General features: G+C 41.5%; 1 protein-coding gene across 3 annotated transcripts in view; it reads right to left on the bottom strand.

The window, feature by feature from the left end:
• Positions 1-5214: 5214 nt before the first annotated feature.
• tsc22d2 (TSC22 domain family 2) overlaps positions 5215-13216 on the bottom strand; it is a 28310-nt gene continuing 20308 nt past the window's right edge. For 2 of the 3 annotated variants that reach the window (XM_042056623.1, XM_042056624.1), the window contains 2 exons: positions 7984-8035; positions 5215-7637 (listed from right to left, as the gene is read on the bottom strand). In XM_042056623.1, coding sequence (XP_041912557.1) covers positions 7332-7637; positions 7984-8035 — 358 coding nt within the window. In that variant the 3' untranslated portion in view covers positions 5215-7331. Of the gene's footprint in view, positions 7638-7983; positions 8036-12053; positions 12845-13216 lie in introns of those variants that run through there. The other variant, XM_042056625.1, reaches the window with a different exon arrangement.

The raw sequence follows: 13216 nt of genomic DNA, 5'->3' as shown, positions 1-13216 counted from the left end.
CTTACCTAAAATGTCCACATGGCGGTGAAATGGTGGTGGAATGGATGTGCAATACTGGATATAGAAACAGAGTCAAACCTGGAGGGCGCATTCAGGACATGGAGGGAGAAAAAAAAAAGTTCCTTACTTTGCCTTTATGTACATTATGACTATGACTGTCTTACAATATTGCTCAATGACAGCGTCATGTGTTAGACAAAACACAGCCTGATGTATTCAATGTGGAGTCAAAGTAACCTCACCCAGTGTGGGCCAGGATATGAATCATGAGACTGAGTGGCTCCCAGCCCAAAGAGATACCAGCTGATCCATTAATGGGTCCATTACAAGTAACTATGAGTATAGTCATAAGGCATACTGTACAAATGGCTTTACGTGCCTTTTCACATGGCATGTGCAACATTATTTCTAGCTGATGATGTCATAAGTAGATTTGAAGAAAAAGGCACAACCAAAGATCCTTGATTAGCTCCGCTTTAACCCTCTCTGACACAACTGCTGAATGTGCGCATTAGAAAAAAAAGCATGTGAAACACTATTTTACATGACATAAAAATATCATGATTATGCATGTGTCCATGTATCATGTGTCATCCAAAGAAGAAAACACACAGAGACGAGGGTAAACAAGATGATAGGGAATACTTATGACAGGATTTGCTACAGACCTTAATCCTCTTTTTATCTTCAAATGTTTGGTGTAAGTTAAGAGCGTCTTCATAGAAGTCTAAATAGAAGTCTTCAAAATCATCACAACTGAAGCTTGTGTTTCAATGAAAGGTCTATCATATGATCTATAAAATGTGCAAGAAGCTAAACTTTTGCAAAATAGTTTCACAGATGGACATGACATTTGATAAAAGGTAAGAAAAAGCGATTTTTTTTACCTGATTTTGATTTTCTTATGTTAAAAAATGCTGTAAAAAAAGCCAACTTATTTTTTTGGATAAAAATATCCAAATTAGTCATGCTACTTAGATTGTAGCCTATATCTTCTTTCTTATTATTTAAGTATAGCAATACTGTTGACCAGTGCAAAATGTCCTGTGCAATACTTAAAAATAATCCTTTCATACCCTTATTCTAGCTTTAGCTATATATATATATATATATATATGTGTGTGTGTGTGTGTGTGTGTGTGTGTGTGTGTGTGTGTGTCTATATATATAGCTGCCTGTGGAAAGCACACTCAGATTCAGTTTGACGTGACCCGAAAGCCTGACGAAGAGACGACAGGATTGTGAAATTGGTGCTTTCTCAAGCTGTTTTTTTTTTTTTTTTTGGCTCCGGAAAGGACCATGGGGCGGGAATCGAACCCGGGACGCCGGCGTACGGTGCAGTTGTGCCACGGCTGGGGCCTCAAGTTGTTTTAATAGTGAAATTCTGTGTGTACCAGTGCCCTTAGCTGCTTTCAGACCTACGTGTAAGTTTGCATGTTCTGCGGATGTCAAGCAGTTGCCGTATAGCCTATCTGAACACCATAACCGGCCATTTGGAATTCCGAACTTATCCGACTGTTACACTAGCCTACTCCCCTCCTAGTATTTCAGACACACATTATGTAAATGAGCTTGTGCCTGAACGAAAAACATGCAGAGATTCTGAATGTGCGTGTTCAACCACACGGAGATTCTGTTAATGTGCGTCGTGTCATTCACACATATGTAAGGGGTAATGTATAGAACGCCCGTCATTATCGGAAAAAAATAAGTCCCGACAGAGCGAACAGGACAACGATGCGCTAGCGGAGGGGTTTTGTGTCGTCCTGAAGGGACTTATTTTCCAATAATGACCGCCATTCTATTGCACATGATATGACTCTTTACATTAATTTGTTACCGTTTCATTGTGGCTTTTACTGAGAAACAAATAGTTCGTAACTAGCCTGGGTGTTCCCATGCTGCCTTGCGCGCGATTTCATTCACGCTGCTAAGGCAGCCTGGAGACCATGGAGCAAATTTTCGCCTGAGATAGGGGACCAATCACAGAACAAGGGGGAAAGCAAGACAATGATGAGCTATGCACAGACGCATTTGATAGACATCCGTGGCACCCAATAAACGGAAAATTAACGTTTGGTTCACAGACCACGTCTCATTGAGAAGTGGTGGCGCTAGCCAGGCTAGTTCGTAACACACGCTGAACTTGAATCAAACATTCTTTAGAACACAGCTGATCAACCCTCTGCTTTCACTTTTGAATGAAGTTCCATTGCAAGAAGTGACCAGACTACTTGCGGAGTGATATGAAAGACGTGAATAAGAAGCACAAAACCCATTTTCCCTGACAGAGGTCTGTTATACTTAGCAGCAATGGTCTGTTATCGAGAAATATCAGACCACTGAACGTTGGGAAGGCCCATTCAAGTGAATGGAGCATTCTGCAGTATTATGAAGAGCTGTGTAATAGGACTGCATAATGTCAGCATGTTAGCATCATATCTGAATCGCCCGAAGGGTTGGACCTCAGTTTGACAAAGCTCTACATATACCGTGGAAATTTGAATTTATATGTCACATGTGTCACTGTGCAACAACAAATGCAGTGAAGTATATAAATATACCAAGATATTACTGTATATAAATATACTTTTAGGCTTTACTTATGAAGAGTGTCAAAAGGGTATGAAGTGCAAACAGTGTTGTGTTGTGTATTAATGAAGTGATCATGCCCTGTATGGCCTGGGGGAAAAAGCTCCTTCTCAATCTCTCACCCCTGGCTTTGATGGAACTGCGATGCCTAGAAGGCAACTATTGGAAACTAGTGAACCATTGACAAATCACAACTTGAAACGGTGTATTCCACTTTATTCCCTGTAAAGGAAAGATTGTGAACATGAATCTGCTTGTCTAATTACACAGAGGATGTTAAATGGATTCCTGTCCAAACAGGTCCGTGTTGACGCATGGAAACTGGGCCATACATGCATAGGCTTCACCAGCCAACACGTGCATGTGTATTCCAGTGAATGCTCTTAAACTTGGTGAAGTCAATATGGATATCACCCCGTGGGGGACTGTTGCTCTTTGAGAGCTTATGTATTTAACATTTTCCACTCTGATTTTGTTGTCTGTCAACCACTGCACCAAGGGTGTGGTTTAAATGTGACGTGGCTAACCACTCACTGACCAGTGATTCATCACTTGAGTCATCAGTGGTATGAGACTATGACATGCCACTGCTTGCCCTGAGGGCAAATTCACTTGAAATGAGATGTACTGTGTGGCGGTGGATACAGCAATGCCCTGACATAACTTCCTGAGACGGCATCTTTTGAATTTCATATTAACCAGTATTGATACCGCAATCCTCCCACATAAGATTGTAATGGGAAAGTGGGAAACAACATGCCCGCTGAAATGCACATGATGACACTTCTCAAACTGAAGACTTTTATGCTTATCATACAACCCCAAATCAGAAAAAGTTTGGACGTTGTGTAAAATGCAGATAAAAACAGAATGTAATAATCTGCAAATCTCTTAAACTCATTTTTAGTTGCAAAAGGGACACAGACAACATCAAATGTTGAAAATGACAATTTGTTAAAAATTAAATTTTGAATTTGAAACCAGCAACATGTTTCAAAAAAAGTTGTGACGGGGGTAATAAAATGCTGGAAAAGTTGTATAATGATAAAGAAAACAAAAGGAGTTATGTTTCACAACTAATTAGGGTAAGTGGCAACACGATTGGTAATGAAAAAGAGTATCCCAGAGAGGCAGGGTCTCTTATAAGTAAAGATGTATAGGGGGATTCATCACTCTGTGTAAACCTGTGTGCACAAATGATGAAACAATGCAATTTTAATGCTTCTTAACATGAAACTGTGAAGTATTTGGATAGTTCATCATCTACAGGACATCATATATTTAAAACATTCAGAGAATCCAGAGAAATCTTTGCAAACAAGGGAGAGCTGAAAAACAATATTGGATGGCCGTGGTCTTTTGGACCTCAGATGGCATGGCATCAAAACCAGACCTGTTTCTCTAAAGAAAATCATTGTAGGGGCTCAGGAAAACCTCTGATAACCATTGTCTATGTGCACAGTTTGATCATTCAAAAACGTTAAACCATGCAACAGACAAAATTGTATTGAGACATGATACAGAAAATACCACCGTCTTATCTGGGCCTGAGCTTGTTCAAAATGGACTGAGGTAACGTGGGAAATCATTCTTTTTGGAAATCATGGACTCGTCTGGGCTGAAGAGGAGAGGGCCTGTCCAAGTATCCAACCTATCCAACTTGTTTTAGTGCTCAGTTCAAAACCCAACATCTATGACGGTGTGGAGTTGCATTAGTGCCTACAGCATAGGCATCTTGCACATCTGGCAAAGCACAATCAATTCTGAATGATGTATACAGGTTTTGAGCAACATATACTACCATCCAGGCAATGTCTTTTCCAGGGAAGACCTTGAGTCAGGAAAACAATGCCAAAATGAATTCTGCACATATTTAAACAATATGGCCTGTTAATGTTAATGGCCTGTCTGCAGTCCAGACCTGTCAAATTAGGTGTATCATGGATGGAATAAAAAACATGACTAAGAGTACCTGTTGAGCATCTGAAATCCTATATGAGGCAGTAATGGGACAACATTCCATTCTCAAAACTCTAGCAACTGGTCTCCTCAGTTCCTAAACATTTACAGAATTTTGAGAATGAGAGATGAAGCAGCACAGTGGTACACATTTCCTGCCCCAACTTTTTTTGAAACATGCTGCTGGCATCAAATTCAAGATGAAAATATATTTTCCATGAAATAGTTCAAATTTTAATTTTCAACATTTTATGTTATATGTCCTTTTTGCTGTTAAATCTGGGTTTACGAGATTTGTATACATTCTGTTTTTATTTGCATTTTACACAACATCTCAACTTTTTCTGATTTGGGGTTGTAGTAAAAACAATAACTCTCGAGTCTTTATAGTGACATTTCCTATTCAGTAGAAATGTTAGTGTAAGTTCATTGACAATTAAAATATTCAGTAGAATTGAGTGTAAGTTCATTGGGACATTTCCCATTTGTAGGAATGAGAGAGTTCATGGGACATTTCCAATTGAGTAGATATGTGAGTGCAAATTAATTTTTCTTATCTGTATTTCAGCCAAGAAATGTCTGAAGTTCAAAAGCACTATGAAAAGTCTGGTAACCTGCATGTGAACAGGTCAAAAGGAAATAAATACCACAAGGCATCTGACATGATTGGGTTGTTCTAAATAGAACAGTAATTTATTTTTGATGGAGAAAACAAAATGTCAGAAATAGCACATTACAAGGGCATTTCTTTTTTTTTTTTTAAAAGATCTCTCAAAGGCTCAGTGATCAAGTTCATACAATACAATTTGCTTGTTTACTAAATTTCCTTCAGACAAAACACACAATGCCAGTGGAGAATGGAAACGAAAATCTGGCAGAGGAGACAAGACTGTACAAGTAACCCATGTGTGTTTGGTATGGATTCGTACTGAGCTACAAACTATGACCCAGGTCAAGTACAGAAGCAACGGTACAAGAGGCACAGAAAACATTTAGAAAACACAGAGGACATACCATATGCTTCTCACAGATCTGGCGCTTTCAAATGAGATTGCTAAAAAAAAATAATAATAAAAACACACAACTGTTCATCTTTTGTGGGTGTTCAAATTTTGGCTTTCAATTGCCATGTTTTAGGAGTTTCAGTACTCAAAGTACACAGTTCTGAATCTAAAATGATTACATGTCAAACATGTTAGAATTGTCCACACCCCAAAACCTTTTATTCTGCATATGAAGTACATCACTGAACATTGACAAGATGACTGCTCACTTCATTTTTGTACTAGCACATTTTAAATAACTCCAAGCAAATCCTCCAGCAAAACACCATCTATAATACCCCTCCACCTCTCTAAACACCAACACTTGCACCATTCTTTCCAAGATGACAGTTGTTCACAGACTACTATGTTACGATAAGAGTGCCAAGTACAAACATGAGGTAAGAAAGTGGTTGGATTATACATCATGCAGAACATGCTAAACAGATCCCACTCAAACAAAACTGATGTGAAGTTTAAAAAAAAAACAAAAAAAAAAACATAGAGTGTGCATTACAAAATTAAAAAATAGACTTACACAGCTTTGCTTCTTTGGTTACAAACAGGTTGTTGAACAATTTCACAGCTTTTTGCCCCCCACCTCCCAAAACAAACTATGCACCTTTTTAATTTTCTCAACTAGTCTGGGGATGTATGGCAATCACCTCACCATTCTCAAAAAAAGAACAAATGAACAAGTTTTCTTCATCAAAATATCTCACTATAGATTTGTTAAAATTTGTCATTTCATAAGAACTGGTGTTTCACCTGTACAAACTTGCTATGCTCTTAATACTTTACACTCTTTACAAATGTACATTCATTGTAGACTTTACCTACTGTTTGTTAGCAATGCCAGTTTTATAATTGCCATTAGTGTTGAGTTGTCATAGGGATTTCTATTGTCTTCACTGTGTCTAATTCATGTGGTGTAACATTCAAATGTGTGACTATTTGAAATTTCATAAGCCAGGAATTTTATCCACTACTAAACTATTTCTGTGGCATTGTTCATTTACGTTATGAAAATAGCAGCCCAGTAATAAATAAAACAGCAAAACAGTAAAATCTGAACTGTTGTCTTTATCTGTCGTTTTCATGTTGAATAATAACCTCAGGAGACAGAAAAGGAAGGGGGGGAAAATGACTGAATGCGCAGTTCTTGCAACATGAAAACAGGACTTTTAAAACCAAAAAGGAAAAAACAAGGCTGACCATCGCACCCAAGACCCCCGTTTTCCTAAATTAAGCATTCATTCCCCCTCAAAAGTGTCCAATTCCCTGTCAAAACTCATTCCACAGAACCAACACCTTAAGCAGGACTTGCTGCAGCTGGACAAGCTCCTCCGCAGGCCTCTCCCCCCAGCACTGCCTCTAGCCAGCCAGCCACCCAGCCTTCCCGCTCTTCTCTGTACTCCGCACAACCTCCTCGCCCCCTCCGGCACCCCTGGGCCAGCCCCTGCTGCGGATGCTTGGCGCACGGCCAGAGAACAGGAAAGCACTCACATGATGATTGTCTAATACTGGGAAGGCCACACAACACAGCACACTGAAGCATGGCTCTTCACTAGTTAAAAGACGTCGGTGGCAAAAATAAACAAAAAAAAAACAAACAAGGCTGATTTTTTTTTTTTCCTTCTTGACAAAAAGAAAAAAACTGCAAAGATGTTTGCTCTTTTTTGATTCTTAAAATGTTTCTACACATCCCGTGCTGTGCCGGGAGACAGAGAAAGCACTTCAGGCGGAGGAGAGGTTGTGGGGCTGGAGGGGGGGTGCTGCAGGTTCGGCACTGGTGGGGGGGTTCTGCTGGGGCTGATAAGGCTGCTGCTGCTGCTGCTGCTGCTGCTGGGGGGGCGACGTGCTGCCCGGGGGGGTGGTGATCTGGTTCGAGAGCTGGGAGAGCTGGTCAGTGTTGGCCAAAGACTTTAGCACGGCGTTCTCTCTTTCCAGCACAGAGTTCCTTTCGTACAGCTCTTTAATCTGCTCCTTAAGGACCTCCACCTCCTCACGCACAGCATACATTAGATGGCTTTTCACCAGATCCTGGTAGACAAACACAGCCATATAAAAAGTGTAACTATAGGAAACGCATTAGGGACAGTGATGGACAGATTTAAACCTCAAAACAAAGTCAGGTCAGTCAGTTAAAACACTTCAGAACATGATTAACATTTTCAGTTTTTTTTTTTAAATTCACTGGAATTGTGCTACCACTAAACAATAATTTGAAAGTTCAAAGTAGGATCTTTCAAGGCCACTGTGGTTATATGATGACACACTCTGATATGGTCTCACCGCCACTTCCCATCCACTGCAGAGTAAGAATAGCTACCCTGTGCTATTTTAAGATAAAATATAGGCTAGGATAAAAACAAAAAGCCACACTCACCATTGCCTGCTCGATTTTATTATCAATGGCTACAACGCTGGCTCCAGAAGCACTGAAAAGAGAAGGAGAGAAATGTTAGGATGATAACATTCCAACATAGTGAGTGTACCCTCAAAAAAGGGGACAACAGCAGACTCAATTTGAAAGAACAAGCTCCAACAAGATCATTTATGACATCAAGTCAAGGAATCACGTCTCAGGAAACCTGGCAAGAGATCACAATTCCATGTTTTAATGACTCATCTGATCATATTTGCCATCTCCCAATAGGATGGATCATATTACCACGCGACAGCTTAAACCTACTGTCCTGAGATCACATCTGTAGTTTACACGTGAACAATGAAGATGGCGGTGCGGTCATAAAGGGCAGGGTGTGGGACACTGAAAGCGGATACACCCCCCCCACACACACACACACACAGACGCGCAAACACAAGCACTCAAAACGTTATTGTCCGGAAGAACACATTAGTTGGCAACACAATGCCACCTCTCAATAGGTAACATTGAGCCAGCAGCAGAGTGCACAGGCCCCACGTGACAAGGCATTTTGCGCGTGTGGTGCACATCCACAAGCACCGTAAAGGCACACCCAGTAGACCCTGATGTCTGTTTTTTTTTCATGATTAGGCAGGTAATTTGATCAATTAGTAATACATTTCAAGGCACGTATAGCTAGTAATACTTATCGCCAATCTGAAATACCCCCACCCATCCCCTCTAAACGTAAACAAACGTCACCGATTTATCGGATTCTTTTCAGGTAGCCTACCATTTAGTCTATCAAAAGTGTATAATTTCCCAAAGTTTGTGACGGTTCATATCAGCTAGGTTGTAGGCCATCAACGTAAGATTTGAACTCCTATCATTCCGAATAAGGAACACGAGTTGGCCACGAGTCAAATATAGAGAAAACACTTTCTGTACCCATATAACGTACACGATAAGCAGCAAATTGACACAAATCCACCCACTCGACCGGTAAAATCTAATATGTAATCCTATTTTGGGTTGGCGCGGACTAAATTGCATTCTCTTCTCCAGGGAACACGCTGTGCTAACACGACAGAACATAAGACTACCCCTTCTCAGGAAGACCAAGGATATTAATGTTGCAACAATACGTATGGATTTACTCACTTCGTTCTGTGCAAAGCCGATAATGCCTGCGTTACACCGCTGATATCTCTATCCTTATGATATAAACTTAACCAGTTTATCAACACAATTCCATGCTCCCTCCGTGCTGCCTCTCCGTCGTTTTCTGGCGAACAAAGAGACCTCCCCGCAATGCACTACTACTCCAACAGCAGGCGCTCCAGCGGACGCTGTTGGCTCAGCTGTAGGCTACTGTATGATGAATTGCAGCCTATACACTGTGCAAGTTTACAGTGCTAGTGAAGCTTACAAGGCCACATGCAATTGCGACACTAATGGTGTTGGTGGCATTCGATCATCATCGATTCATCATCACGTCGTTAACAAGGAGAATTCAATAGAACGCCTATAGCATCGGCTACAGATTAAAGCAAGCTTAGGTTACTACTTTAAACAAGTTAATACGGTACCACGTCAACCGAACACCAAAACGGCCATCCACACCAAAAGTTAAACCGGTGCAGTCCTAACTGCAAATATAGGCCACAACATGAACCGATCCTATTCATCTGTAGCCTACATGTTGCCAGCGTGTTATGTGCACGTTCCATACGTGACGCGCAACATGTCAGAATGGCACAGAAACACTATACACACACGCCTCGACAGTTATTCCCCGGCGGCGTTTTGGCTACATGAAGGATTTTTTAGAATATCTGGTCCAGTGACCTAGATAAACGGCCAATATATCCACCTTTCCCACCCACACATGTCCATCCGAAACAACTCAAGCCTAGAACATTTGGTTACAATTCAACGTTGTAACAGAATCAAAGAACTGTAGGCTACATCTAAATTCCACCTGACAAACTTCATAACACACATCTACTCTAACACTTAGAAGCACATAAGCAATGTTCAGAAATGCCAAGACCAAGAGATTGTTACCTGCTGCATCGCGCTCGGTAGCACATCAGTCGCCCCGAATAAGGTGGCGATGAGCCGGGGGAGCAGGGAAGACTGTAACTCATTTTGCACCTCATGTCGAATGTTGTTTTCTATCAATTTCTCCTTCAAAAGTCAGAGGAAATCCACTCACACGCGTCCACAATCAGACTGACTACAAACTTACTTCCGAGGCAGTTTTAAACACTCGAGGAGAGGACGCAGTTCATAAGGGGGAGGAGTTGCGCCACGACTGAGTTTGGCGACGTGAGGAATGTGCCTCGGTACAGCTAGGCCCTTCTCTTTATTATTCTAAGCATACTCTAAAGTTCCTTTTAGTGTTATTCCTCCACCCCATGTTTTCCCTCAATTCTCTCCATCCTAACCTTTACAGATTCACACTTGAACCCAACATAACAGGAAAATATGCATTTTTTATGTTAGGAATACAATAAAAAAAATCGCCATATCCCACCAATAATTTATCTAAATAAGTGGGCCAATACCGAAACTGACAAGAACTACTGACTCAGCAACAGCAAACTGATAACAAAATCAAAACAAATGAATGACGCACTATCCATATAAAAAAAGTTTCTCATTACTCATGCTTTGTCCTACATAAACTGATCAAGAAGTATCCTATAAATATTGTTACATCTTAAATGCCTTAATTTAATGTGCATGTATCATTTTCTGCTAAAGCAACATTTGTTGTGTTTACAGTATACACATCCAAACTGACCTCACTCTCTTCAGGTTCAGATAAGATTATTTTTTCATGGGTGTAGTTACAGTCTCTGTGAGTAAGCATGAAGCAGAAAAGTATCTCCATGGCTGACTGATACACCGTGGAATGTTTTATTGCAAACCACTTACTCCCTGGCTGCCACATTTCTCCAGCGTTGGTAACTGGAATGGCCTACTTTCTCTGAGCTAGGTGGATGCCTTGGCCATTGTTCTGGCTGTTTAGTGGTTTCTGCTGGGAGGGGAGCGAATACAGCATGTGCCTGGCAAGGCAGCTGACATTATGTCTCCCAATCCCCTCTGCTATCTCTGGACTGCCATCTAATTGTTTATCCAAACAGTTGGGGGACAAGACATTCTTGCCTTTGAACACTGATTAGCATGGAAGGGACAAGAGCAGAGATAGTACTTCACCAGCTAGACCGGGAATGTGTTTATGAATGCCGGAGCCGTGACAACATTGTCAACATCACATTTGGATTAATGATGGTGTGTGTGTTTGTGATGGTATCCCATTCTTAGAGAATGAGGCAAAACAGTGACCCCCTCCCAAAAAAAACCCCCAACAACAATGGCGCCTGTACATATTCTTCTAGAAGGCATATGAACTGCTTATGTAAGGACAACTTGCTGTGTCACCACCAAGAAAACCCTGCTGGGGACCAAAACATGTCAAGCACTGACCCTGCAGAGACCATTATATCACTTTTTTTTTTTTTCAAAACACCTACTCAAAATCTGTTCTTGATTAAACAGACACACAGACACACACACACAGACACACACACACACACTCACATTTTATTTTTCCAAAACAAAAAAACACATACAGGGGGAGCTTTAAAGTAAAACATCCCTCTCTACTTGCTGTAGCCGAGGTGTCCTGATCATCTAAAAAGCTGAGCCTGCTGTCGATCGCATTTACATGCAAATGTATGATTAAGGCTTTTCACTTTTGTATGCTAATGGATAATCACCCAAATGATCCCAATGGGCTCAACAATGGCCTCTCCGATAAACATGTCATAGGTCTGAGCTGATATTCCATGGCACCACCACCAAATGGGTACAGACTGCTGATAAAGGGGGCGGTGTTAGTGTAGTGGTTAAGGAGCTGGGCTAGCGTGCAGTAGCCTGAAAATTGTCGGTTTAATTCCCGGCTTGAGCAAGACACTTAACCCCAAGTTTCTCCAGGGAAAATGTGATCCCTTGTAACATCTGACATATATAAGTCACTTTGGTCAAGAAGTGTCTGCTAAATGTAATGTAAAGTAATGTAATAAAAGAACTTAAGACTGTCTACAGATGTTATGCGAGAAATGGTCCTGAGATTAACTAGTGGTGGGACGTTTATTTGCAAGCCGTAGGTTATTTCAGGGCAAGCTTGCTGGACATGGTCTGAGGGTTGGTTGTGGTGAAGGATGGGGCTGTAAAGACCGCCTGTCCTCTGGAGCCAATGTGCAAATTCTGAGAAACAGGGTCACCCCGGGGGGGCACATGGAAGTACACGTTCCAAGGCTAACCCTAGAGCCATCAGGCCACAGCCAGGTGACCTGATGCCAGGATATCACGCCCTCGCATGTTTACGTACACACACACACAGACACAGACGATACCACACCAAATCACTCCACCCACAACATACTCCCAAGAAATCAAAGTCTTTTGATTTGAATTCTTAAACCTCGATTTGAGTCGTAAACCAAACTCTTGATTTCACAAGTGAAGCTGTACCAGTGCCAAACCTCACACCAACAAGCTTATGTAACAGCTTTGCATGATGATGATTAATTTCATTCTCAAGAGCTGAATGGCATGTCAAAGGACGCTCACTTGCCTGTTGTAACCCAGGCAGGCTTTTCACCCAAATATCCCAGACCTCCCCCACCCTTTCCAAAGCACCCTGAAAGCGATGATGGGATGACCAAGGGGGGTTTGATCAAGCATGTGTGCTTGTGTGCAGAAGAAGCTGCTGGCCTGGGATGCCCTGCCGAAGGCTCGAGAGCTCGTTACAGCTCTTAAATCAGAGTCATGGGTAGGCTGTCCTTCATCCCCCTCCAGTCCGTTGCTGTAAACAGAGTCAGAGGTTTCGTAAATACAGCCAGAGCACTAATTCGCTCCCCATTCTTTGCTCTTGTTGCATAATCTGCCCGGAGCCTTCACGAACAGCTGGGAAGGGGCACAGGTGGAGAGGCTGGGGCAGGAACAGACATCCCGTGGCAGGACACATCGCCTGAGGCCAGACAGGGTTGTGTTCCTGGCTGTTATGGGTGACAGTAGTCATTAACGGTCATAACCACATGAATTAAATTTGAATATTACATCTCTTGCACAGACATGGCATGAAAAAAAGCATGAAAAGTCCATTTTATAAACATGCTATGACAAAAACATCGGACTGCATGAGACTTGACATTGAACACACAGCTCATGATCTGTG

This window comes from Alosa sapidissima, chromosome 12 (genome assembly GCF_018492685.1).
Source record: "Alosa sapidissima isolate fAloSap1 chromosome 12, fAloSap1.pri, whole genome shotgun sequence".
NCBI lineage: Eukaryota > Metazoa > Chordata > Actinopteri > Clupeiformes > Clupeidae > Alosa > Alosa sapidissima.
This window is presented reverse-complemented; position numbering and strand designations above follow the sequence as displayed.